The 26559-nt window shown below is 43.2% G+C and overlaps 1 protein-coding gene across 5 annotated transcripts in view; it reads left to right on the plus strand.

Moving 5' to 3' along the window:
• The window catches only part of CHCHD6 (coiled-coil-helix-coiled-coil-helix domain containing 6), a 115152-nt gene that overhangs the window by 56928 nt on the left and 31665 nt on the right, over positions 1-26559 (plus strand). For 2 of the 5 annotated variants that reach the window (XM_074602245.1, XM_074602246.1), the window contains 4 exons: positions 4873-4943; positions 20566-20701; positions 23294-23401; positions 23541-23644. In XM_074602245.1, coding sequence (XP_074458346.1) covers positions 4873-4943; positions 20566-20701; positions 23294-23401; positions 23541-23597 — 372 coding nt within the window. In that variant the 3' untranslated portion in view covers positions 23598-23644. Of the gene's footprint in view, positions 1-4872; positions 4944-20565; positions 20702-23293; positions 23402-23540; positions 25490-26559 lie in introns of all 5 variants that reach the window. The other 3 variants (XM_074602249.1, XM_074602248.1, XR_012589273.1) reach the window with 2 other exon arrangements.

The raw sequence follows: 26559 nt of genomic DNA on the forward strand, positions 1-26559 counted from the left end.
TTTGCATGAGACTTCCGAGCAACGAGAACGAACAACCTGATTCATGGCGTGCGTGTGAACAGCCACCTGGTGAGGTGTGTGGTGCCCGAGTGTTCCTTTGCTTCCCGTAGCCACTGCTGTGAGCAGAGGCGCTTCCCGAAGCCTGCACTGACCCATGTTTTTCCGCGGCTTCCCTCTGTTCCTTGTGGCACAGCTGTGTCCAGGGCATGTGCGTGTTCCCTGTCCCCAGGTGCGTGCAGGCAGGTGACAGTCATGCCGCTTTATCGGGATGGTGTGAGGTCTTATTTCTGGCTCCAGAAGCAGCTGGAAGGAGAAATTGGAACGTCTCCCAGTTGACATTTGATACATGGGAAGTAACCGCTTTCCTCTCCCCATTCTCTCCCCAGTTTGTGGTGTTTCCTCCTGGTGAGGCACACTGTGTGTTCCCCCCGCCACACGGCACCAGCTCTCGGGCTCCTTTCGGCTCGAGTGGGGCTTGCGGTGGGAGGTTTGCTGGAAGCTGGCGGGCACGGATGTTGGGAGAGGGGATGGAAGCAGCGCGTCCATCAGGCGCGGGGCAGATCGTACCATCCAATCCCCCGGCTGTCGTCTGCAGCATTTGTCAAGGCCTCCGCTGGCCTGCTCCGTTTCATCAGAGGTATCACTAGCATTCATCTAGGCTGGCAGCATTTCAACAGCTGTTAATCCTCTTTGTATCTTTAAGCACTGTGACCACTGACAAGCTTCTATACTCTGAGGTGTCAGAATATCTCAAGATAGCTGTGGTGATGGTGGTTGGGTTTGGTTTTGGTGTGTGGGTTTTTTTTTTTTTTTTTAAATCCAAGTACCTTCTGATCTATTGACCCAGACTGAACCTGGTGGAGAAATCTGTATCCCAGTGTCAAGCTTTTGCTGCTGCTGCTTGATGTTCACAAAGAATTTTGCTTAAAATCTGATTAATTTCTAGTGCCCCGTGCTCGCGCTGCTCGACTTTCTCTTTTACTTGTTACTGCGAATAGTGCGTGTTTCACTGAAGTTGTGACAAATGTGGTTTAAAGTCAACGTGAGAATGAACTGGCAGGGTTTTCTCTTTATGCTTCAATTACTTTCCCTCCTGAAATAACCCTGAGAAATGCGTCTTCTGCTGTATTGTTTTCTTACTTTCCTTGCTGTATGTTGTGGAAAGGGCCCGGGTAGTGTAGCGAGGTGGAGTAGTGAGTGTTGGAGTTTCTCTGCATGTTTGCAGCCAAGGAGGAATGCTGAATTAAAATGACTCCGAATTTATCTCTAAGTTTTAAAATTGATTTCCTTTGCAAGGGGAATTTTTAGTGCGCGGATGTTTTGGAAGGAATGGGGAGCAAGGGTACAGCAGCAAATCTGTTGTAGAAAAGCAGCAGGGTAAAGGAAAAGTGGTTCTGTTGGTCTTTAGGCTCTAGTTATGTATTTTTATAACTTCTTGGTGTTTTTATTATTTGCTACGAACCATCATTTAATAGCAGGGGAAAATCTTTCAAACTAACATTTCTTTGTTTAGTTTGTTTGTCCTCTCTGGAGAGCTCTCTCCCCATATGACAAAGCTCTGATGTTCTGAAGTTGGCTCCCCTAAGGCTCAACTTTATTGAGAGAAGTGAAACATTTTAGGTGGTTCATTCATTCTTTCTGTGTCTCTTGTTATTTGAGCCCTTATGGTGTCCTTTGGTCATGTTTTTAAACTTATTTCTGCAACTAAGACTGCCAGGAGCTTTATTTAATAACAGTTGAGGTCTCATGCTCAACTTTTTCTTTGTGAGCTGCCATTTTATCTCAAGCATCAAATGTTGTGAGAGTAAATTAAAAGCAGCATTGATGTCTTGTAATTTTGCGTTGAATGTTCTCCCTTTTACTGTGCAACTGAGTATCATTTTATGAAGCTAAAGGACTTCACTAAGACTATGGGCAGCTCAGACTTTCTTTCAAGTGCAAATACCACACCTTGATCCTGATGAATAGCCCTTGTGTGGGCGGCTCTGCTGAAGTCGCGGGAAGTGCATAGGTGGTTCCTGGCTTGGTTCCTCATTCCCAACCTTATTATAAAGTCCTAGATTTTTGTAGGCCATTGGAAAATTATCCCCTGCCACAGTGTGATAGGGTAAAATACTGACAATGAAGCAGATCTTGGATCTGAAGTCGTACAGGTGAGGATACTTGGAAAATTATTCTCTGTAAGTAGAAGCCTCAAATCACAGAACCTGCCGTGACTGTGCCCATGCTGAAAGGCCCGTCTGTTGCTCATTTAGTCCATGTTTAGGACAAAAGTGAACGCGACTTTCCCAAGGTAGGAAAGGGCCTAGAGGACAGGGAAAACCTGTTTAACAAGTCAGCTTGTTGAACGAACTGAGGTTTAAATGGTAAATTCTGTTTTTCTTACTTGGGGATTCATTTAAAGATACTGAGTCATAGCATTGGAAATAGTACTTCATTGGTTTTTAGGGTTTTTGAGGGGGAGGAGGGAAGAAGGTGGCAAAGGGGTCTGATCCAAAGGCAAGAGGCCCAGCTGGATCACATGCAAAGATGTTTCCTTTTCATTTTTAGAACTCATCAGCTTTCATCTTCAGGCTGAAGGTCTTCTGTGCCCCTCCTTGATCTTCGCATCATGCCGTGTGCCTTGTGGTTTCTTTGAGGCCAGGTCTCTCCTCCTTTCCCTCGCTGAGATTCTTGCCTCTCCGTTCAGGTTCTCACTTGCCTGCTTTTCATCGGCTTTAGGATCGAGAGCTATTGCATGCTGGTTCCTTTCCCAGGTATTTTTGTACACGTTTGTAGTTGATGTTTGAAGATGGGCTGACCATGGCACTGGGCAGTTGAACCCTCTCTCTAATAAACTGGGCGAGGTTGTGCCACAGCCACTTTAATCGACAGAGCAACCAGCAAATTAATCTGTTGGCTATTTTTTCTTTCTTTGGGTGGGTTAAATGCCAACCTCATGCTGCGTCTCACGTACAACATATTTATTCCTGTTTTCCTCTCCTGCTGCTGTTTCACTGCAGAGTGCTGCAGGCTAATAGTATCTGACGGGGCTACTTCCTATTGCCTGAAAAATGTTTAATTTTACTACTTTGCTTTCTCTCTTTCCCACTTTCTCTCATTTTGATCTCTCAAATCCAGTCCCTTTGAGAAATCAGACGGTATGAAATATGAAAATTGCTTGGGTGGTAATTGGAGAAACGGTGAGACTTATGAAGCCCATGGAGATAACGCTTACATCTACTTATTCACATTATTTAATTTTTAATGGCAAATTTAATTAATGAAGCACAGGTCTTGTGGTTTCATGTGTGAATAAGTAACAGCAGGGAGCTGAAAGTCATGAGGTCTGTTTACAGGACAGAAAAAAAGGCTCCATTAAAAGCTGAACTTTTCATTATAGGAAGGAGAAAAATGGGTTTAATAGCATAGAAGTTTGACCGTTATGTAACAAGTAAGTAAATGAAAACATTAATGACAATTTGCTGGCAAAAATGCATTTTGAAGTGGTTACCCATGATTTCTCAGTTTAAGTCTGTCTCCTAGGTCAAAGTTTGGAAAAGCAAAGTCTGTTCTGTGGGTTTTTTCGGTACGTGACATAAATTCAGGCACCAGAGATAAAACGCTTAAATATAGCACCTTGAAGCCTGGGCTCTGAAAACCTGTATAAACCTTCCAATTAGCTCAGCTTCACACAACTTCAGTGATACAGGCAGCTGTTATCCCCCGCTTGCAGATGGAAAATGGTGACTTGCCCAAGATTGCACAAGTGGCAGAACCACTAATAGAACTTGAGTTATATCTGTCCTTTCCTTTTTCTAACTGCTGAACAATACGTGTCGTCTCATCATGCGCAGGACCACAGCTGCATTTATGGGAAAGTAAATGAAGAGGGGCAAGAATAGTATTCTATATAAAATGACCAAATTTGGGGAGAGATGAGATAGCAGCTAGAACCAGCCCTAAATGAATAGCTGTCCTCGCTTTCAATACCGTTTTGTCACTCTTTTGATTGATTATTGCATATTTTCTGCGTGCGCCTTTTCAGACTAAGGACCTTGCAGATGAGCTTTGAGCGAGGCAGTTGCAGCTATTTCAGTATAAAGTCCAGAGGCTTTGCCTAAAGCAGCTTTATCAGCAGTTCAGGGGCACGAGACCTTGCAGCGCAGTCGCTGGGGGTGCACAGCCGTTCCCTTCTGCTGTTTGTGCTTGGGAGGTTTGTGAGCACAGCCGAGAGGAGGAATCCGTTCTCCATGTTCAGCGCCTGAGCGGTTGTGAACTAAAACTCTTTCTGTGCAAGCTCAGGAGAATTTAATGCAAACCTCTTAAGCCCTGCAGCAAGACACTCCAGACTCCGCTTGGCAGTGCCTTAACTGATACCTGATACGCCTCCCTATGTTGTTAAAAGGGAAACAGGCTGCATAATTTTCTTTTAAAGAATAAGTAACATAAGTAGAAGCACTGAAATGTAAAATGGATTTTCCAGTGCTAGCAGCCAATTTTGATACTTGCACGTCAGTAACTTACAAGATCCTTCACAGCAATTAATGAAAAAAGAGAACAGAACACAACCAAACTCAAAATAACTCGGCGCTGGAAACACCTTGTTTTTGTGGTTACATGGAATAATCAAAGCTGACGGTTGGTTGTTAGTGACCTTTTCCCCCTTCTTTCCCTTCACAAAGGTGAAGCGTGGAATGGAGGACACGTTGTGGCCTTGATGCATTTTGCTGAAAATAAAATCAACTTTTAAGCATTTTTTTTGTGTTCTTTGAACTGAGTATGCTGTTTGTTGTTGGAAATCGTTATTAATTATAGGAGATAACTTTGTGATGGGATAAGATCTGAGACGCCTTTAATTTTTAGAGCTGAGCATTCTATTCTTTGTTGCAGAACGCAGAGATCTACAAGCTGACATCCGAGCAGTACCAGGAGGCAGCCACCAAGGCAGAGGAGTGGATAAAGTGAGGAGCCATTTTTGTTCTTTGTGACAGTTCCGGTTGCATTTCATAACGCTTTGTGTGTAGCCTCTGGATATTCCCCTGAACGGAGTGTGGGGTTACCTCCTGTCAGGTATTTAGGGGGCTGAGGAGCTGTAAGCTTGCATCCTCTCTTCCTGTGCCAAGCTTGACGGAGTTTGGTATTAAGTTGTTAGATCTTGCGGGGGAGAAGACATGTAAGAAAAAGATAAACAGCCTAAATCACAGCCCTGTAAATTTCAATCAAAATAGAGTTGTAATTATCATGAATGTTTTCTTAGAATGGGTACAGTGATTTCTCTGACCTTTTTTATTGGCCTTGGCACAATTAGTGGACCTTTAATGTTGCCTTTTTACCATGAGCATGTTTAGTGTCTGAATTCCATTTTTATTTGCCAGTAGTGTTATATAGATTATTGTTCCACATGCACTAACAGCTGTCCAAGAAAAAATATTTTCTATAATTCTTTAATATTAATGAATCCAAAGCAATTACACTGTCAAGAGCAGCACTCAGATCTCAGTTGGGTAAACAGTTGGCCAACATGCAGTAAACTGGAGTAGCAACATATGTAGTCCAGTTGGGTCCAGTCCAGACTGTATGGTACTTAATTGTATAAATAGATAATATAGTAGTGATGAATATGTTAGTGGGGAGTGCAGTATATTGTGCTGTCTTTATTTAAAATTATGTTTGGCTGCCAAAGCATCACATAACCTGTTGTAAATTCACATTTTTTGTTTGGACAGTCAAGCAATAAGTTGCTAAAGAAGCCAAAGCAAGGCAGCTAACACATTGCGTGCATCGTCATGCAGTTTTCCATAGCAGAAACCTAAATTCTGTTTTTAAATAAAATTTTAAAAATTCATAGGACAGAAAGTTCTGACAGTCTTTGATCAGTTGAATCTTTCCTTGGATTTGCTTCTGCAGATGTGCGATCAGTTGTTGGGAACACACATAGCAATGTTTTGCCCTTGTGACTTCGTAAAGGAAGAGATTGGGACCTTGTGTGATGTTGTTTACTTGCTATTACAGACTGTAACTAACCTATTTTTTTTATAGCAGTCTTAAGTTTGTTTCCTGAGGTTTCAGTTTCATTTGTTCTCTTCTGTTTCTTGTGGAGAGGAAGACTGGTAATGTCGGGAACTCTGGTAATGCAACCATTTCTCATAAAGGTTGGTGGCTGAGACCAATGCAAATGCTAATGACTTCTTTCTTTCAAGACTCAGAAAATGTGTTTATGGTCTCTTAGGGGTTCCTTCCCCTTTTCTTTGAGGCTTCATCATCTGCCAGTCCCTGGCTTCTGGCCTTATTGTACAATGCCCTTCTATTTGCAGGGCATATGAACTTGAGCTGTCATGAAGGGACAGATGCCTTAGGCTGTCGTCTTCCTTGTTGACGAAAGAGACACCTGCCCTAATTTGAATTTTGTGTGAAGGGACAAGCTGTGTGGCACTAGTGGAAGTGTGAGGAGAAGGTGAACATCACACTTTCTATTTCTTTACAGTAGAAATCCCCAGCAATAGCCAGTATTGCACTGAGCTGCATGTTGGAGTGCGTGAGCTGGGATTGATAATGCCCTTTGCTAATTGTACATGTGGGAAGAATCATTGCTTTGCCCCAGCAGCCTGAACCATACGTGTCTCTTAAAGCAGTATGCAGTGATCCTTCTTGGGATTGTTGCCTCGGCATACAACGTGCTGTACAAACACTCTTAAAAGAATGCACAAGCCTCGTTGGTCATGATAAGTCTGGCACAAGGTCAGGGAAACTTCTTCCGTGCATTGGCATTCGTGCTTAATTGGTAGGACGTGAAGTCTGCATGTTGTGAGGTCCTCTTTGTAGGAGTCGTACGTTCAAGTCTTTCTACAGCCTGTTTATGGTAGTAAATTACAAGATCCTGTGACTTCAGTGAAAGAACAGTTTGCTCGTCCTGTTTTGCGCTCTCATATTGGACATACAAGCACAGTTAGTGCTAAGGTAGGTGAGACTGATTTATGCAGATCTAGTAACTTGGTTAGCAGGAATGAACTGACACTGCAGCAAAATTACATGAACTGGACTATAGCCAAATTATGAATGAAGTGCAGTTCTGCCTGTTTCCAGTGCTGGACTATGACAGCTCCTGTGACGAAAGGAAACCAGGAGTGGCGTGTTCTCCATCTGCAGAGGAGAGCGCATCTCATTCCCATGGTGGCTCTTCCCTAGCTTGTACTATCTCTGTTTCACTCTGAACTCTTTGACCAGCCCCTGGCACTTGTGCCTTGTGAGACCAATCTACCATGTGTTTGCTGTCTTCTGCCATTGTGTATCAGCGTAGCTGATGGAGGAAGAGGGGATTAGAGCTGGGGCTGTTTCCACAGTGAGTACCCTGTTTGTCAGGGTCCATGTTGAAGCAAAGATAAGAAATATCTGAAACAAAAAGAACCCAGTATTTTCTTGGCATTTATTGATTCTTGTAATTCCGTTATCAACACCTGCAGCTCTGCACAAGTGGTCAAGCGATCCATGGACTATTTCCCCTCTTTAGTGATTATCAAGTGTTGCAGGACTTAGGAATATTGTGCAAGCTTTCCACCAGTGACCCTTCACAGCACGTCTGCAAGGTGGGCAAGTAAACCTTCCTATCTCTCTTTGTATAGAAACAGAAGTACTTAATTCTGAGCTTCATAGTAAATCACTGATACAGTCATTAGCTCTTGGTTTCTACTTCAAGGTAGGGTGATAGTCTTGGTGCCTGCATGGCCTGACTTGTGCAACGGACGTGGATCCTCATTTCTTCACCCGAACCCAGCTTGCTCCTGTCTCTGCGTTCCTCCTACCACAGTGTCTCCTTCTTCTTTGTTCTGAGCTTTGTCCAACCCGTTTCTTTCTCCCAGGAAGAAGATCCTAGCAACAAGAAACCACTGAGCACAGCTTTCAGCACCTTAAGCAACTTGCCCTTGTTGCTTACATGCCGTGGTGAATTGGACAGTTGCCACGGACATATTGTCTCAATGATGTTATTATAATTGATGCATTATTATTTTTTTCTCTTTTGTTAACCAACAGAATTAAAGTCTGGGGACCTAGAACTTTTTTCCCCCCCTTCCTTCCCTGTTTAGCAAACTATGCACATCAGTAACCACCCACAAAGGGAGCAGCATGTAAATAAAAAGCCAGTGCTCCCCGCCCTTCACTTCGTTCCACATCCTTTTCTCAGTGTTCATAGAGCCATGACTCAGACTGGGTTTAGAGAAGACAACTTGCTAATCCCCTCCCCGCTACAGAGAATAAAATGGCATTTCATTCCAAGCTCTATTAATGCGCTCGCTCCGGGGATAAAGCAGCACTCCCAAAAGGCAGTGGCCAAATTTTTTTTCTGTTGCGTTGTCTTTGTCTTCTTTTGAGTGTTACATTTAGATTAGCTTCTGAGGATTAAATGTTATTACAGTCCCTGAATCTGTTAAGGGGAAGGAAAAAAACATCAGTAAAGAGGTTACGGCTTAGTGCAGGCACTCTAGATTTATCCTCAAAATGCTCTTTTTAAAAAAAATTTGATTTATTTTCTTTTGTGAAGGTTGTCTTATCGCGTTTTTATTTTATTTTTGTAGTTGTTAAATTTGGATGCAAGAATTGGTATGGGTGGGGGTGTGACTCTCTCTGAAAGGTAAAGCTGCAGGAGTGGCGTGAGGGGATTGGGAAGCTGTTAAAAGATAAAATTGTTCTGAAGCTGAGTTTCCCTCTGAGATCTCCTTATAGTTTGCAGAAGCGTTTCTGAAGCTGTGTACTGATGGCTGTGTTGCTTTGCATGTGGTGCTGAGAGGACTGTATATGCTTTGCGCTGTTATCAAGGAGCGCATAAAGAACGTCGGTATCTTATCCTGATAAAGATCAGCCTTGAATCCAAGGCAGCTTTCCAATGGAGAAACTGCCAAAGAGATTTACTCCATATGGGACTTAGTATCTAAGAGTTTCATTTAATGGTCCTAAGATCTTTAAACTTAATGGACATGAGTATTTAAGGTGATTATGCTAGAGAAACTGGCAAGTAGTAAGTATCCTCCTGGGCTGAAGGTGGAGTACAGAACCCCACTGACTCGGCGGGGGTAGGGGGAGAAAGTTCAGAGATGGACTGTCTGCTGGGAACAGGGAATTTATGGCTTGCTTTCAGTACTCATGGAAATGAATTGCACAAGATTCTATGAGTCTGATGGCCCCTCAGTTAAAATGGCAGCACTAACCGGAACCTAGAGGAGCTGCCTTTTCTTTTTTTTCTTCTTTTTTTTCCTGTTTGTGTAGATCTGGTAGGTTTATAAAATCGTTATGAGGTGATTCTTGATATTAATCTTGAAATCTACCCCAGGGCCTCAGGTATTTCAAGAGGGCTGTGCCCAGGAGTCAAGATCTGAAACGGTTATTATGTGGACAGTCGTGAAGCCCAAGGAGAAGAAGGGTAAAGACATCATAGTTTTCAAACAAAATTGCTCTGGGATTTCTCCTGTCGTTAGATTAGATAAATGATTAATTCAGTGTTGAAATTAAGAGCCTCTACAATAGGGATTTAAGAGTTTTCAGGAATAAAAGACTGATTACTGCTGGGAGCTCATCCCCAGCCGTATCTCAATGGAGTGCTTTTGTGCCCTGCAATGATGATACCTTCCAAAAAATGGTTTGGCTCCATCCTAGTCCTGTTCTTCCCTCAGTGCTTGGTTTGTGTTAGTTGTTCCTACTTCTGTCTGCACTGACTCTGTTTCATGTAATCTTTAAATAAAGAGATGAGTTATTAGTCAAAACTTTGCTGTTTTTCATGTTTGTAAAGTTGCTCTTAGTAGGAAATTGGAATATTGCTATTAAGAGACTATAAGGCATGAGTTTCCCCAAAGTTATTTCAAAAGAGGGTAAAAGAGTAAATGGGTCAATTTTGACTTTGTGTCATTTTACATGGTGTGAATTTTACTAGAAGAAAAACTTTCTGATCACTTTCAGTTCTGCTTCACACAGCTTTTCCCTCGTTTACATTAGCATGTAAACTTTTTTCTTTACAAATTTTCTTTACAAATTCCAGAAGGCCCGTTGTTAAACAACTTGTTTGTACCAGTGCCTTGATTTCCAAGCAAGGTGTGTTCCCCTGTAACTTTAGCAATATGGTATGTGGTAATAGAAGTGGAATATACGTAACAGATTTGTGTAAATGTTCCAGTTGGGCCAGATTATTCTTTTTTGAACCGAATTTTAAATCTTGAAAATTTATTAGGCTGTATACTCTATCCAAGCTGTGAAGTCTTCTTTCTCAAGTTCAGGTCTTGGGGTTGACAAAGATGCTGGTTCCAAATAAGACTTTCCTTTAGCCCAGTTAGTAAAATGATGTTCTAATCTGGTGTTCACAGTGTCGTCTTTCCTCTCATGCACATTGAGGGATGACTAATAAATCAGTCCAATGAAGTGAGAGCGCGGTTCTGTTAGTGTTGAAAAACTGGTGTAAAATATTAATACATCTTTTCAAAATTGCAAGAGCATTTCTTCAAAGGTACATTGGTAGAACTTGGGAATTTATAAAATAAGGCCTGAATAGCAAAGGCTGGAACAGCAAAGGAAGAGGTGCCAAAGACTCCATGTAGTCTATTAGGGATGTTTCTATTGCTATCGATTTTTACATGGAAAGCACTTGTATTCTCTAGTAATGTTGCCATTATAAAACCCTTAGATCAGGATTTGTTGGCAGGCCAAATCCAGATTGTTTTCAAAAGCATGGATATTTGTGCAGCTGTTAAAACAAACCTCAGAAATACTTTGTGCATCAGAGTACGTGAAATATTTCAGTTCAAAGCTCTTTATCTTGGAGAATGCAGTGAAAATAGAAGCAGATCTCTGCCCTCAGGTTGGGAATTACATATTCCACTGTGTGCCGTGGTGGAAGCAAGGTTTCTCCAGGTTTTATGGTATTTTATTGCGTATTTATATATAATGACAAGTCCCCGCCAAAGTCCAGAACTTCTTGTGCCTTGATCCCCCCTTGGCTTGAATTGGGAAGGTTATTGTGAATATTAATTAATGACCCAGCTCAGTTTATTCACGCTGTGTTTTTCTACCTCTGTCTTCCGTGTGTGTTGTATAGTGCGCTGGTGGTAGTGGCATGGGGTTGATTTATAGAGGATTGAGTTGTCTGGGGAAGCTTTCCAAAAAGAATGGTGAATTAAAGATGTCAGAAGCAATAATGCCTGAGAAACCACTTGTTACCAGTGAATTAATGACTTGTTTGTTAATTAGCAGCCTAAGGCAGAGTTGAGGTAGCACTCCTAACAATCTGGTCATTAATTCAGTAGCAACTGATTTCAAGGGCAATGTTGCTATTTTGAACAGTAATTGTATTCCTGATTCTGGATTATATGCGCTGTGCAAAATGACTTTACTTACTGTTGAGTCAGAGTTTCCTCCTGGAGTGATGGAGAGAAGACAGGAGAGACCAAAGGCAAGTACCAGTGGGGGAAATGCGAGGAGAGAAATGGTTTGTTCTGTATAGCTTCTGTACTTCTGCGTTCTGAGAAAATAAGGATTGTGGCAGGAGGGCTGTGGATGCCTTCCATCATGGTGATCCATCTCCACAGAGGAAGCTGGTGGTGTTTGATGTTGTTGGCTGATGAGAGACTGAGATCCTTTCTTCCCTTATAAAGGGAGAGAAGAATCATCTCTGCCATCAGACTAGGCTTCGATGACTTAATTTGTTTTCTTATTTATTTGGTGTGATTTTGGTAGTTCATGAAGTTACTCTGATAAAACAGGTTTCTGGGCTATGGGGTCCCATCAGCTTTGGAATCTCAAGATCAGGTGATCCTCAGCCTACTGTGAGAGGACCTTGCTGGGGCTGGTTCTTCCTTCCTATCATTTTCCTTTTTAGTCCCGAAGTGTCTCTTGCCTGCCTGTCTGGGACATACACATGCCACATCAACCACAATCATCAGGAATTTGGCCCAAAAAAGTGGCATTTTGGAACACTTGCTTGGTCAGGGATGAATATTGTTTCTTTGGAGAGAATTTCTCAGCTTTGTGCTGGCTGCAAACGCCACTAACAACGCACTGGAGCAGCCTCAGGTGGGCATGGGTCTCCTCAACTCACCCGAGACATTTAATGTGCTCTTCTCCAAACTTAAAACCACGTTACCTAAATTATTTTCTATAAGGATTTTTTTCAATTCTCTTAGGACGTCTTGAAATTATAATATTTATTTTAAAACAAACAAAAAAAATAATAATCCCACCTCCCCCCAAAACCAGACTTCAAGGCTTTGTGGTGTTCTTCGAAACACCGTTATTGACGTTCTCTGGGGGACGCGTAGCTGAGTCCTCAGCTGGGATCTCGCTGAGTCAGTACCCAGCAAATTGCACAGCATGGTGAAAGGGGGCATTGCTTTTGAAGATTAGAGCATGTGGGCAGAAGCAAGGGGATCCTTTTTAATAAGGTGAATGTTTAGCTTCGGATCCCATCTGAACTTCAATGTCGGCAGCTTCATTCTCCTCTCACAATTTGTTTCTGGATCCTTAGCAGGACATACCACTCTGTCAGTGCAGAATATGCTAATGGCTCATATTTTTGTCCATCGCTGATACCCCTTTGTGTAGCCTGGTGTACCTCGTACAGTGCTTAGTAGCATTCCAGAAAAGTAACTGGTGTTCAAATGAGCGGTCAGGGTTTTCTTTTAAAAAGAACATTTTGTTAGCAGTCTGACATCATTCCGAGATCATCTCACATAGGAAAAATTTACTGAACCTGTCTGTCCCTCATGTCTTGTGGCTATATGAAATCATCATAATCACATCTTCAGTTACTTTCCTTAGAATACTTTTTGGGGAGGGGTTTAATAGACCAGCAAAGAATATGGGCCCAGCATCCTCCCAGCAGACGGTTTCCCAGCTAACTCCCAGACATTATAGCACTACCACAACCCGTATATTCTTAGGGCACGTGCTGCGTACATTCTCTAAGCTGCATGCATTTCCTTCCTGACCTGAGATCTTAACTAGTTTTTAGATGATGTTTTTTATCTGAAGGAAGAAAATCCCTATTCGGGTCACTTGTTGGGCTGTGTGTTGTTTTCAGATTCAGTTATTGCTTGCTATATTGCTTTTCTGCCTTGTGGGAGCTGAGCCAGCTTCCTTTCTGATTCAGAGAACTCCTTCCAGCAACAAGATTCTGACTCATTCCTGCTTGGCTTCCAGAGACCATTTTGCAGCTAACTTTAGGCTCTTCATCTTTGCTAGTCAACTTTTAGTAGTTGGCATCTTTGGAAAAAATGGTGCATGGCTTTGTGGGCAGGAGATCCAGTTCTGTTAACTTCTGTATCTCTTGGCAAGTGAAGGAGGAGGCAGTAGTTTTCCTTTCATCTTCCAAACTGGCAGTTTCTCATAACTCAGTATTCTACCATCATAATCAGTAAAGAATTTACATCCAAATGTACTTGGAATTATCCACTTGTGGGGAAAAGTCTCTCATTATTCCAAACCACTTGCCATCTGCCATGCAGAATGCTAATAGGGATGATTAGTTATTGCGTTTGCAGGTTCAGTAGGATAGGGATCATTTAATTTTGTATGGTTTTGTGCAGTTTTTTGCATATTGCTACCATCTTCCTCCTCCCCGAAAGACCCACAGCCCACTGCCAAAACCCCAGTGCCTGCAGCTTATGGGGTGCCAAGGAAGCCAGATAAATTTGGTTGAAAGTGCACTTGGCAACGCACAGTGAAGTATAAATGGAAGCCTTTTAGGCTGACCCATTAGTGAAATGGGAAATGACTGCTTGTGTGTGAGGATAAACTGTGTAGGAAGGCAGGAAAGTTTGTGATACGTTGGAGTAAGTAAGATAGAGAGCTGGAACCAGCATTGGATGGGTCACACAATCTCTGCATCAATTTCATCGCTGAAATGGACAGACCGTTGTTGGATTTCCAAAATTAGAGGTTGTTACAGAAAACTGTCGTTTAGAAAACTGCTAACTTTGAGTTATTTTCCACTTCAATCTGTATGTTTTAGAGTTTGGGTTTTTGGGTTTTTTTTGTTTGATGAAGAAAATGCGGTTGGGTCAGGCTGTTCTCACTGAATGCAGTACAGTGACACAACAAGTTGCCGACACTTGAGTTTTGGACATTTGTGTTAACTTTTGTTCTCGGTGATAGAATCTAATTACTTACGCTGGAGAAGCTTTCAGAACAGCTTCTGCGTATCTGTGATCGGAAAGAAGGGCGGTATCTGCCCTGGAAAGGACAAGGATGCACCGAGTGCATGAATTGCAGTGGGGAATTGTGTGGCAGCTTCAAACAAGCTGTCAAAGCAGGAGCGGAGATGGGGAAGTACTTGAGTAGCAAATTTTGGAGGACCGAAGAGTCACCCAGAAACTCATAGTGCTTTATAAACACGCACTCATCAGGCACTTCAGCGGACAAGGTAGGGAAAAAGAGAATTGGGTGACCTATTATTGAAATACAGGGGGAGAAGGAGAGGGGGTGGGCAACAGCGTGCTGCACACAGTGTGGAAAGGCATATGGGAAGGGCTTAGAAAGACAGGAATACAACTGCTTCAGCTGAAATTTGGAGGTAGTGCCCTAGTCTCATGAAAGTTGTCATGAGGTTTCACCTCTTCTTTTAGTCCATGTCCTCTTGCTCCACGCAGTACGTTACTTCTGCAAGCCTTGTATTCCATCCAGATCGGTGGCAAAGCCTGATGAGCAGTGTTTTGAATACATGAGGCTGATCAGAAATATTTCCTTCCTGATCACATGATTTTATCCTCATGAGGCATGCCGTTTGTTTACACTGTGCTAGGGTTACGTAGCTTAAATATTACTGAATTTTTAGTAGACATTTGGGTAATCTATTCAGCTTCTTCCATCTCTTATTTCTCTTGCCAAACAGCTGCAACATGACTCTTCCCTCTTTCATTCGAGCCATGTTATCAAGCTGACATGCAGGATCAGGGAATCCCATAGGTTGTAGCGAGGCCATAGTGTTTGCGTTGTGATAGTACAGCATCCTGCAACCTGAAAGTTAGCTTTCCTGGCTGTTTGCTCTCTGCTGATGAGTTTGTTATATGTGAATGAAATGCTTCAATTGTGTTTAATTTTCCGCTGTAAATGTCAAGGATGTGGTAATGAGAGAGGATGGAACCTTTCTATGTGCTGTGTATTGCATCTGTCTGGAGTTATTTTTCTGACATGTTAAAGAGAAGCCATCAGAGCCAACTGCTACCCAAGGGAGAATGCAGTTTTACAGGTCAGTTAACCACTTACCGGTTTTTATATATGTACAGTACAGCATGACAGCACACCACATTTATGTGACCAAAGCGTCACCGAGTTTAGTCCGAAATGCACATAATGTACCCTGGATATATAAACGTGCTAACCAACTACATGACACGTCTCTGATTCCTTCCTGATGTGCAGAAACTGCTGCTGTGTGCCCTGGGTTTTGCTCACAGTGCTGCCCATGCACCTCACTGCTGACCTCCCATGCCGTCTGCACTGTAGTGACAGTGAGGACTAATGCGGCTTGCTCGAGTTAGCTCAGACATTGGTCTTAATCAAATAATGCAGCAGAAAGCAGCTAATCGGTTGCTGGGTTTTGCAGCCCACAGGACATTCCAGGTTGCTGTCCCATTTAGATCGCAGCTTGCAGCTGTGTGCTGGGGCTAGCTGCTCCAAAGTTGGCTTATACGAGAGGGACCGTGCATGTCTTTGTTTTTCACTTTCTGAGCAGAGGTATCTAAACGTCTGGGTTTAGATACCATCGGTCTCTATCTCAAGTTTTTTCTCAGCCTGAATGGTTTCCCAGGGTAAAAGATAAAAAGAGGATCTTGCTCTTAACTCCATCTGGAGTTGCTGTTCTACCCGGTAAAGCCAAGCGAAGGTGTAGTACTCGCTGTGGAGTTACTGATTTTGCACTAGTCTAAACAGCTGCCAAGTCTTAAAGCACTAAAGTTGTATCCCTGCTTGGCTAGTCTGGTCTTTTAGCTGGGTGGAAGGACTAGCAAATACGTACACATTTTCCAGCTTTCCAATACTGAGGACATAATTCTTCTTCCAAAAAGGGAGCCTGTCAGCAGCAACTAGCTAGTAGCCGTTGTGCTGTGTTTGAACCCTTCTCTCTATGGGGTCTGTATCCTGATGATGCTGCCGCCTTCATCGCTTCTTGAAGTAAGTTTGTGCGTTTGTCTTTGGAAACCGTGTTGCTTCTTGATTAATTGTTGGACATTTAGACCAGCACTCTTCCTACTATCGCAGAGCTTATGATGGAAATTCTCGAAGAACCTTGCTTTAACCTCCCAGACGCTTCGCAGTTCTTCATGGGGTTTATATCCATGTAGAAATGAATTTGCCAAGACAAATGAATGCAGTTATTGACTGAAGCAGCCGTTACCTGCTGCTATTGAACAGTTAGGAGAGGGTTAAGAAGAAAACCTCTTCTGAGCCACTAGATTGGCCCTGACTAAGATGAATGTCTAATTCACTCCCAGCGTCCTTACTGCTGCCAGTAATAAAAAGCTTGCTTCACATATTCACCCCACTGCAGACGTTTCTCTTAAATTAAATATCAAGAGGACATATAATAGCACGATTCCACGCCAAGCCAATATTATCAGATTGATGTCAGCAGTGATAATAGAAGAAGGATAAGTTGATGAGATTTCATTTATTAAATAAAGTAAAGGGAATACGCAGTGATAGAGAGGATTTGGTAACTCTCGGTGTGTCAAAATGCAGCAAGATCATGCTCGTTCTGCCTTACCTCAAGGGATAGCAGAGAGAAGGATGCCCTTTGTTTCATTTTAAGAAAACCTCTCCCTTCTTTCCCCGACAAAGACCTCGTTTAGATCCGTCCATGGGAGGGGGGAGAGGAAGATCTGAAATTGTGGGTTTCATGTGTACGTAGCCTTCCTTCCCACCCAACAGTGGCGAGGCAAAGGTTTCTTTCCCCACTGTGGTGGGGGAGGCACTACTAATGAGTTTTATTTCTAGATTCATCCTTTCCTTTTTCCCTCCTGTCATTTTTTCTCCTTTCCTCTTCCCTTAAACAGATGAGAGTGTGTGTTATTGGTTTAATCTTTCATATTCTGTATGACCTGCATTTATTTCCGAGGTATTGTCAGAGCTCATCTCCCATACTTGCCTGGCCACGGGCACTGTCCTGCCCCCTCCCAGCCCAGCCTTTTGCTCTTGCCTTTTCCCTAGCTGCTATAAATGAGTCTCTTACATCTGTTTTGATAATAGCGGTAGCAATTACAACGCATTTTATTTTAGACAGAGGCTAATTGTCTACTTTTTTTGGTGGTAGCGTATTTTTGCTTAAAACTGTGACCCATTTTAGAAGAAAGGTCAAAGGATACTAATCTGCTCTTCATGCATTCGGACCTCATCCCTGCTCCACCATGTTCCTTCCCCCTCGTTGTTTAAGAAACGATAATAAAAACCGTCAAACAATGAGATGTTTACCAATTGTAGTGGAGTGCCCAGAAGATTAGTTTTTCTAAAGGTTGGTTAGTGTCAACAGCCTTGAGCTGGGCTGAGGTTGAAGGGAGATGGTTAATGAAAGGCCACCTCCTTTGGAAGACAGCGTGCTGTTTCTCTCAGCAGAAATGTTTGTAGTTAGACGCTGCTGGTCTCCATCAGGTTTTTCATGCTTAATTCCTTTTCCTTTCAGACATATATGAGTAAAGCCAGACAACTGTAAGGTGCGACTGGTGTATAAGGCAGTAGTTACCACTTGAATGGAAATATTGCAACCTGAAGTTAAGAGACTTGGCGTGAGCAGGAGAGTGACATCCCTTTGAGTCAGATAGGACAGGCGTAGTGGTTGCCGCACCGGGAGGAAAGCCCTTCAAGCAATTATTCACCAAAGCGGTTCGGATACCCTTTTCCAGTCCGGATGGGTACCAGAACTAGTCTGCTGATGTGGGTGACTTGTGTACTCCTGGACTCTGCAGGGTACGTTTCCTTATGGTGAGCTCACATTCACTTCTTGTCCCTTTGTTTCATAGACCACGCTGCGTGGTGGGGCACAGTGGCAGTTACCTCCCAGGCAGCACTAGCTTCCCACTCCAAAGTGAAAAGTCTTTCTCGGTAGGATTTAACTGGCTCTGTTGAATTTCCAGTTCGCTTGTGACTGCACTAATATATTGGTTTGTGTAATTTGTATTGATAATTACCTTAACCAACTTTGCGTTACGTTGATTAGTTTCTTTAAATCTGTTTTGAGAAGCTGGTGCAAGTGATGCATAACCAGAGTTTGAGACTTTATTTTGAAGAAATAAAGGAGAATAATCTTGTTATGATTCTGGGTACCAGGTGCCCAATAAATCTGCTCTGTGTTGTGGGAAGTGGCATGTATGAACGCTGATTTAGGTACTCGCTGGGCATGCCTTTCTGTGCTGATTGATCCCTTGCCTCTGGGAGGCTTTAGGCAGCAACACTCACTCCGTGGCTTCTCACTCACCACTGTGTGGCTTTTAAAGAGCCCTGTACTGTGGGCTGAGCACCAAGGCGTCTCCTAAAGGAGAGGACCATGGACTTTGCACTACTGTTGCACAACCGATGCAGCAGGAAGGGACAGTGAAGGAACAGACAAAAAAACCCCAAAAGGCTGGATTCCTGTAGCTCTCCATACCGACAATGGCAACCTCAAGCATTCTTCTTAATGTTTGTACCATATTGTTCAATTCAGGTCAATACAGACTGTTTTGTGGCATGCCGTACCGTTCTGCTCTTCCAGCTCTCTGCATGAAAAATACAGAATGCCCTTCAGTTTAACATGGCTGAGTTTAAAAAACGTAATTTTAACGGTCTTAACTTTTTGAATGAATTGAGGGATTTGGTGGTATTTCCTGACCTGGTATTGTTTGGTATCATTTCCACAGTCTCAATGATTTGATTAGAGTGATATTAAAGTTAGTGACAAAGCAAAATGCCAACATTATGAGTTTCTGAAGCTCTCCCTGGGTTCTCTTCTATTCCAAAATCTGAAGATTTTTTAGAACGTGGATTTTTAGAGGCTTTAGAGTGATTTGCTGTAGAACATAAAAATTAGAAATGCACACCAGCCTCTAGGGGACCGTGCGTGGAATAGATTTCTTCTAAAAGCCGTAAGATTAGTGAAGAGGTGGAAAAAGAAGTCTGTGTAGTATCTTTGGTGATTTCTGATCTAAACATCAGTGTTTTAGACTGTGGCTGTCATACTGTTACCGATAAATTCTTCGTCTGTCTGTATGTTGGCAGTAGGACTGAGGACTGAAGAAACGTCATTTGAGTTGTGCCTCAACCAGACTATTTTGCGGGAGCAATCAGCCTGCTGATATGGAAAGGGCAGTTTTTTTTTTTTTTCTTCTTTGGGTCCTTCCACTTGCCTTCCTGAGCACCTTACAAAAAGCGAGCGTGATTTGGAAACTCCTATCTGAGCTCTCCAAAAGCTTTTAGGAGATCTTGATTTAAGATTTCATGTTTCTTAGAAATCTGTTCCAGCCGAGAGAATGAGAAGTGCCCAGGAAGAGGTCGTGTTTTCTCTCTGCCTTGCTATGAAGCCCTGCTGCCGAATGAGTGCCGCTTGTCGTTACTGTGGGAATGAATACATCATAGCACGGCATTAATGCCTGCCTGTAGCATCCAGCGCTTTGGAAGGAAGAGGTGCATTTGATATTTGGGCACAGATCTGTAAGCATATTGGGGCAGAAAATGCAAGGAATTAAATGGATTTATGGTTTAGGAGGCGGTATCTGACGATCGCTACACCTAAGCATATGTTCTCTTGTTCTCTGGTAAACCAGACCATGCCAATTGTGCTGCAGATTCCTGCAATTTGTGTTTGCCTGTCTGTGCAGCTGATGACACTGTTGTTACTGTGTTTGTGCCATTGTTGCCGGTATTGTTTTACAACGACCTTCCCCTTTATTGGTACTGTTGCTGATGATGTGCCATATGTACACATGCACATTAGAGTATAAGAACATCATCCCTAATTGTTCTTGGGTGGCTGTCAATGCCACTTACGGGGTATGAGTACTAATTGCTTCAGAAATACAAAGAAAAAGATATCTGGTCTTGCTATTATTCCGTTTTTTTTCTAGTCACTTAGAGAATCACAGTGCTTTCAACCATGTTGGATTTTTTCAAGTGTTTAAATAGATGAGAATTCAATAGATTGAGGCGGCTTATTCACCAAGTCCGTTCAGTTCCTTGTCAGAGTGTTACAGATCTAGCGCAGGCCCAGCCAGGATTCCTGAGTTCTGACACAGATTTCCAATGTGAGTTGGGGAAACCATTGAACCTCTTGGAATTGATTTTTTTTTTTTTTTTCCTTTTTCCTGACTGCAGAGGGGAGATGATGCTTTATCTAAGGATAAAACAGCCATCCACACCAACCTAGAAAGAAAGTGTTCCTTTTTTCTGCTAGGTGCTCTGGATTTTTCAGCTGAAGGACACAGTTGGTCATTTCACCCAATTTGGTGATTGCTGCTCCCACCAGTTTCTCTATTTTTTAGGGCTAGGTGACTCCAACACAAGATTAGTATGTGTGTCACTGGTAAAATGGTAGTAAGTGGGTGAAACTCCTCTTCACGTGTCTTTCTGTGCTTGTTTTCCCTGCAGGAGGAGGAACACTGATCCTGTCTGTGCAAGCCTGCAGTCTGAAATTCTGAAGTGCTACCAAGAAAACAAACGTGAAGTGCTCAAATGCTCAGAGCTGGCTAAGAAGTACCAGCGCTGCGTTAGTGCAGCTCAGAAGGTAACAAAAGCTCTGTTGTACTTGCTGGCTTTGCTGTCTTGTTTTGCATGGTGTTTTCTTCTGGGAAGTGTTTCTGAGAGCTGTGGTATCTGTTAGTCAAATTGCAATGTTCATAGGAGACGATTTTTCTTTGGGATCCGTTTTCCCCACATTCATTCCACATTTCCCAGTCACGCTGTGGTATGTCCCAGCTTCACTCCTGTCAGTGGGTCCTGTCATACTGAGCTGCCACCAAAACAGTAGCACCAACGCTCCTAGGTTTCAAAGTCAGTCACAATAATTTTCCCAGGTTTTGCCTTCTTGGATGCTGTATTTTGCAAATGGTAGGCAAATCCGTTTTGCCAATGTCAGCAACATTTAGAACGGGCTCTAAACATCCTCCCATTATGGGACTTCACAGTCTTTTTTCCTTTCATTGCTGCATGAGGAAGGCTTCTTTACTGGGCAAAGCTGCTGCCTATTAAGAAAAATGCACACTCCTAAAAACTATTTATCTTGTGCGGGGGTGGCCAGCAAGCCTTATGGCTCTTCCTTCTGAGATGCAGAGCCCTAGTAGAGTCTGTTGATGCCTTAGGACAGTGGCTGCTCAGTACCTTGGAAGAATTTCTGTCTATTGAAACAAGTGAAGGAGAAAGGAAAAATTAAGGATTTGGACATTACAAGTAGGATATGGTCTTGGGAAAAGTGAGTGGTAAGACACAAGCTGCCACTTGGGATGTCTGCAGTGTAAAGGATGCTGTTCCCCGCGTGAAAATTCAGTGGGTCAGGTGTCCCTGAAGGGCAGGTTTTTTTTTGTTTTTTTTTCTTTGGGAGGGTTGAAAATTCTCCAAAAGGGGCTGAGACAATAGTAAGGTGAATTTGGGGAACCTTCTGGGAATAGAAAACTGAGACGCCTCTCATGGGATTACTAATGCACAGGGTGGAGATTTCATAGAAGCAGTCTTTCTCTGTCGCATTAGCATTGTGAGGGGAAGCTGTATGCCTGATTTAAGTATAACATGAAACAAGCTGCCAGCCGGCTCCCAGAAGAAGCCCGACAGAAGGAGATGGGAAAATTGTCAGGATATATTAGACCAAATGTTGTTGCTAGTCCTAGTGGAATTTTTTTCCTTCCTGTTTACAAAGAAGGTCTTTGTATGTCTGCAAATCAGCAAGGTTAAAGCTGCCAGGGAAAGGGCTTTTCTCTGATATCTTTAAAGTCCCCAGCTCCCAAAACGTGTGGTTTCTTTTTCTTTCTCGGCTTTAAAGTAAAGCGGTGCCTGTGCTGCCTCTGCACAATCCGTGCCCTCTGTTGCTGTGCGCAGAGCATTGGCGCATCTATTGCCAGCCCCTGTTACCTGATGCTTCCTCCTGGCCTCCTGTAAATCAGCCCTTGTAGCCTTTTCAGTGGAGTATATCTTTAGCAAATGCATTTACCAATACATCTTTATTGCATGCAGTGCGGGCGGAATGTGATTACCAAAGAAGACAGATTGCATTAAACTTCAGCATATTTGCAAGCTGCGGCTCCAACCCGCCTGAGAAAGGGGCTGGGACGCTGCCAGCCCTGATCTCCAGCCCAACATTATTAAAGAGTAAATTGGAAGCTAAATGACTGGTAACAGCAGAGGGCAGTGAAAGATCCTATTAACTTGGATCTTTTTTGGATTTGTGTGGTGGTGCGATTTTTGGTAGGTTTTCCTTTATAAACCAAAAAACTAGGGATCGTCTTGGTTCCCAGAGTGTTCAGTGAACTTCAGAAACTTTTTCCCCACTGTTAGAGAAAGTTCCTGGAGGGAGCAGTGCACAGGACATTAATTTGTTGTGGATGATGACAATGTGGCAGAAAAATCTCCTTGCTATGTTTTAAGAAGGGGTGAGAGAGGCTAAGGATTAGGTAACTAAACCTTGGCACTAGATATAGGCGCTAGAGGGTTCTGCGAGTACAAATTCAAATAAAACTTGTGTAAGGCAGTACATCTTCTGTCGTTTCTTTTGTCCCAGGACTGCTCAAACCCTGACAATTTTCCTCACTGCTCTTACTGAGTTCTCTGACTCCTGAGAAATATGTAGTGATCACAAGCTGTTGTATTTTTTTCGTGAAGCATTAAAACTCCCTCCTCCCTTTCCCCTTTTAAGCTGTTATTTTTCTTTAAGTTTAAATTAGCATCTTCTACCAAATGGCTTTGTCTCACGCATTCCTCATTCAGGAAATTCAGGTTGGAGGAATGTGGGAAAGAGAGGCCAGAATCTCTTGATTTCTTGGGTGGTTTTTTTCCTTTTTTTTTTTTTTTTTTTTTTTTTTTAAAAACACAATTTGTTTTCCAGTACAGGAGGTTGTAATCAAAGCTGGATGTGTGACTTCAGCTCACTTGCATGCCGGTGATTTGTTCTTCTGCTTTTTACTAAAGATTTTATAAGGCTTGGTGAATATTCTTTAATGAAGCATCTGGTTCTCTGCAAGTTCCTTTTGATGGCTGGTAAAAATGTCTCCAGGGCATGGTATACATTAGACTCAGAGAAAGCAAGCTCTAGATTTCTAGACTGAAAATTACAGCTTACAGTGGATGAGAATAATTCTTCGCATCTTTCCCTTTACCGTGTTTGTTTGAGACTGTTCCTTTGGGCACCCATTTCCCTTTGCCTATTGCCGTGCACATCTCTGAGCCAGGAGCTGAGATGCACCCTCAGTTACTTCTGCCCCGTGGACAAATATATCAGGTAATCATTTAATGAGTTTTGAAATTTATTTTCTACTCGTTTCCTGTACAGGCCCTCTTACTGGAACAGGTTACTTTATTGTAGCGCGTGACGGGGGTATAACTGACATCACCTGTTTTATATGTTTTCTGGCTATCAGGGCTTCTTTTGTAGTCGAGGGAGGGAAACAGGCACTGCCAGAGCATGGCGCAGCTGATCCTGAGACAGTCACCTGAATCAGGCCAGCTGAATTGCCATCGGTGGGTGAGTATTTCTCTCTGCTGCCTGGGAGGCACATCCAGACTATGCACTCCAAAGTTAATGCCTGTAGTGGGATATTCATTATGGGAGCAGGATCCTGCTCTGATCGTCCGCTTTTGTAGCTAGTATGTGTTCAGCTTGCCCCACGTAACCTGCTCACTAACTTTTGCCATTTATTCCATCCGGAACATCCAGTTTTGGTCACATCACCATTGGTTCGCTGCAGCGGCGTCGGCCCACTTGGGCTCTCGGTTGCTTGCTGCGTCCGGTGCTTTGCTTATGTGGAAGCTCTCTGACTTTAGAGTATGTTACTGTAATGTCTCCTGTTTAATTTGAGAGTGTTTTATCTTTTCTGGTGGTCTGTTTTTGTGGCTCTGCAGAACTTCAGCTACAGCATAAAAATCACTGGCTTTAAATCTAATAAAAGCTGGGATAATGGGACAGCTGTGGGAGGGGCAGTTCCCATTGTGTCTTTTAAAATTGCCTGTAGTTTATTGACCGCAAGTTTCACCAAGAGCTACTGCTGCCGTTAGATAATGAGAATTGAAAATTGCTGCTGCTGTTTCCCCGAGGTTTTATCTCGTGCCAATGAGAAGAGGGTGTGGAAGGAAAGGGAGAGTGGGCAGTGGAAATCTGCGTAATTTCTTACTCTGAGTCCAGATGGAAGCGAAAAACAAATGATTTTTTTTTTTTCAAGCCTGAGTCCTATTACTGAATTGCTTCCCTCCCCCCTGCAAATATGCACTCACGTGCAAGCTTTTCAGACTTGTGACCCATTCTACTTTCCTTAACGTCCTGTTCACACCAGTAGGCAAATCTGAATTTCCGTCGAATTTTAGTTGGTAAATTTCTTATGTCATCGGTGGTTATACCAGGGAATCTCCAACCAGCCGCCACTTGAAAAATGCGGCCTCTGGTGACCATGTATTAACGTGATTTGAGATTTCAAACAGAACCTGCGTCCTGCAACAGCGTGCAAAAAAAATGCCGGTTAGTGAAGAGCGTGTATCCCTTTCTTTTCCTAGTGTTTTCTTACTGTCTCTAGGTGCCTGTCTTTCACGGAAGGACCAAGGTGAAATTTTTGCGCTCTAGCTCCTGGCCAAACCAAGCTATAAAGAGCTGCATACTCAGACACATGTATTCCCTTGTCGATAGGCGCTGTATACATTGAGCTAGGAGCCATTCATAATTCTGCGCTCTTTCTTCGTATTCTGCGCCCAGCTTCTCACAAGTCTGCTCTTCATAACAGACAAAGGTAAACCGCCTTCTATCAGGGCTTAAGGGCTTGTCTACGTAAGGAAATTACGATGCCATAAACCGGTGAGTGAGTTTATGGTACAGCAACTTCTCTGTATATGAGCATTCTCGGCTTGTAATGGAAATGCGGGGAAAATTCACACTTGTTTGCTGTGAGTCACTCTGCTATGCAAACAAGCCCTTGCAAAACACTGGTTGTCTGGATTCCAGCAGAGGTAGACTTTTAACACAACCTTGAGTCGACTGCATTCTTCTTTGCCCTTGACTATAGTAAAAAGGAATGTGGTCAATTTACTGCTCCTGCTTTTCCAAGTGATCCCTGTGAAAGCTCGGTTCCCGTTTGGCGCACACAGCAAAGCACTGCAGCTCTGCTGGAAGGTTGTCTCTCATCTGTGGGCAGTGACCTAGATTGCTGAGAAGACGCCGCAGGTAGTTGTGCAGTGTCCCATCCTGATGGAGCAGTTTCGCTCAAGCATTCTGGATCCCGCTGAAGCGTGGCCTGCCGGGAGCTGGCGTTTCTGCAACCCGACTCTCTCTCTGCTTAAGAGAAGCAGCTTCGGGATGCGTTGGATGCCACGGGCTGCACTGCAGGTATCATTCTGGATCATTAGGCTCTTATTATTGTTTCCATTCTGATGGATTGCAAAATGCTTTATAGATTGTTTCTGTACCTTATTGGGGTAGAGAGCAGCTGTCAGTGTGTGTGGCTGAGGTAAGAAGGTTTTGGCCAGATACAGTGAGGTCCATATCTGTGCTTGAGAAACGCCAGGATTTCTCCTCCCCCGGGATTCTGCAGAGGTAGATCTTAGCTGTTGAAGTCTCGTCGAGAAGATATAAATATATCACACGGTACGCTACTTGAAATGCAATATATCTAGCTTGGAAGGCTTTAGGGTTGTTTGAGCTTTCTGAAATGCAGCTTTGTAGTTTCAGATAAATCTGTGTGTTTCATATCAGGAGGATGATGTGCCCAGCCATCCTCAGCCAGGTATATGCCCGCCCTGCGCTTTTGGCGGTCGGTCCTTGCTCAAAGCAAACATATCTGTAGAGTGTTTGTCTTGCCTTCTCTGTGAAGTCAGTTCTCTTTTTTTTAATCTTTCCCTCTTCCAACCTTTATTTGTGCAAATGCTGTGGTGATAACACTATCAGAGAGTTTATGACTCAATAAATGGCCCCCACAAGGGAGTCGGTGGAGAGGCCGCAAGCTGCAGGCAGCTGCTGTTTGTTTAGTCATAAACACAGAGGAGAGCGGCAGTGGATTAGCTGTACCCAAGCATACCCCGACCTGTTATTTGCTGAGGTGAAAAGGATCCGTATTTTCCTTCTAATTATAAAGGATGGAAACAGTTATTGTTTTGATTTTTAAGGCAGCAGTTCTGGGTTCTGGCGAGTCTTGGGTCCATACACAACACTTCATATCCTCAAGAGTTCATCAGTGGATAAACTGAAAGTATAGAGCTGCCTGAAAGGACGTAAACCGCCACCTTAATACATGAGGCATGGCCCAGAGTAAAATGCTGGCCTACTTAAAATGGAAATGGCTCCTGCCTATACCGGGTATTTAGGAAACTGGAGGCATAAGTTCTTTATTTGCTCTGTCTCGGCACTTCACGAAGCCCTGATGTTCCCCACAACGCCCGTGAACAAGCACCTCTCTGCTG

Source organism: Larus michahellis, chromosome 10 (genome assembly GCF_964199755.1).
Source record: "Larus michahellis chromosome 10, bLarMic1.1, whole genome shotgun sequence".
NCBI lineage: Eukaryota > Metazoa > Chordata > Aves > Charadriiformes > Laridae > Larus > Larus michahellis.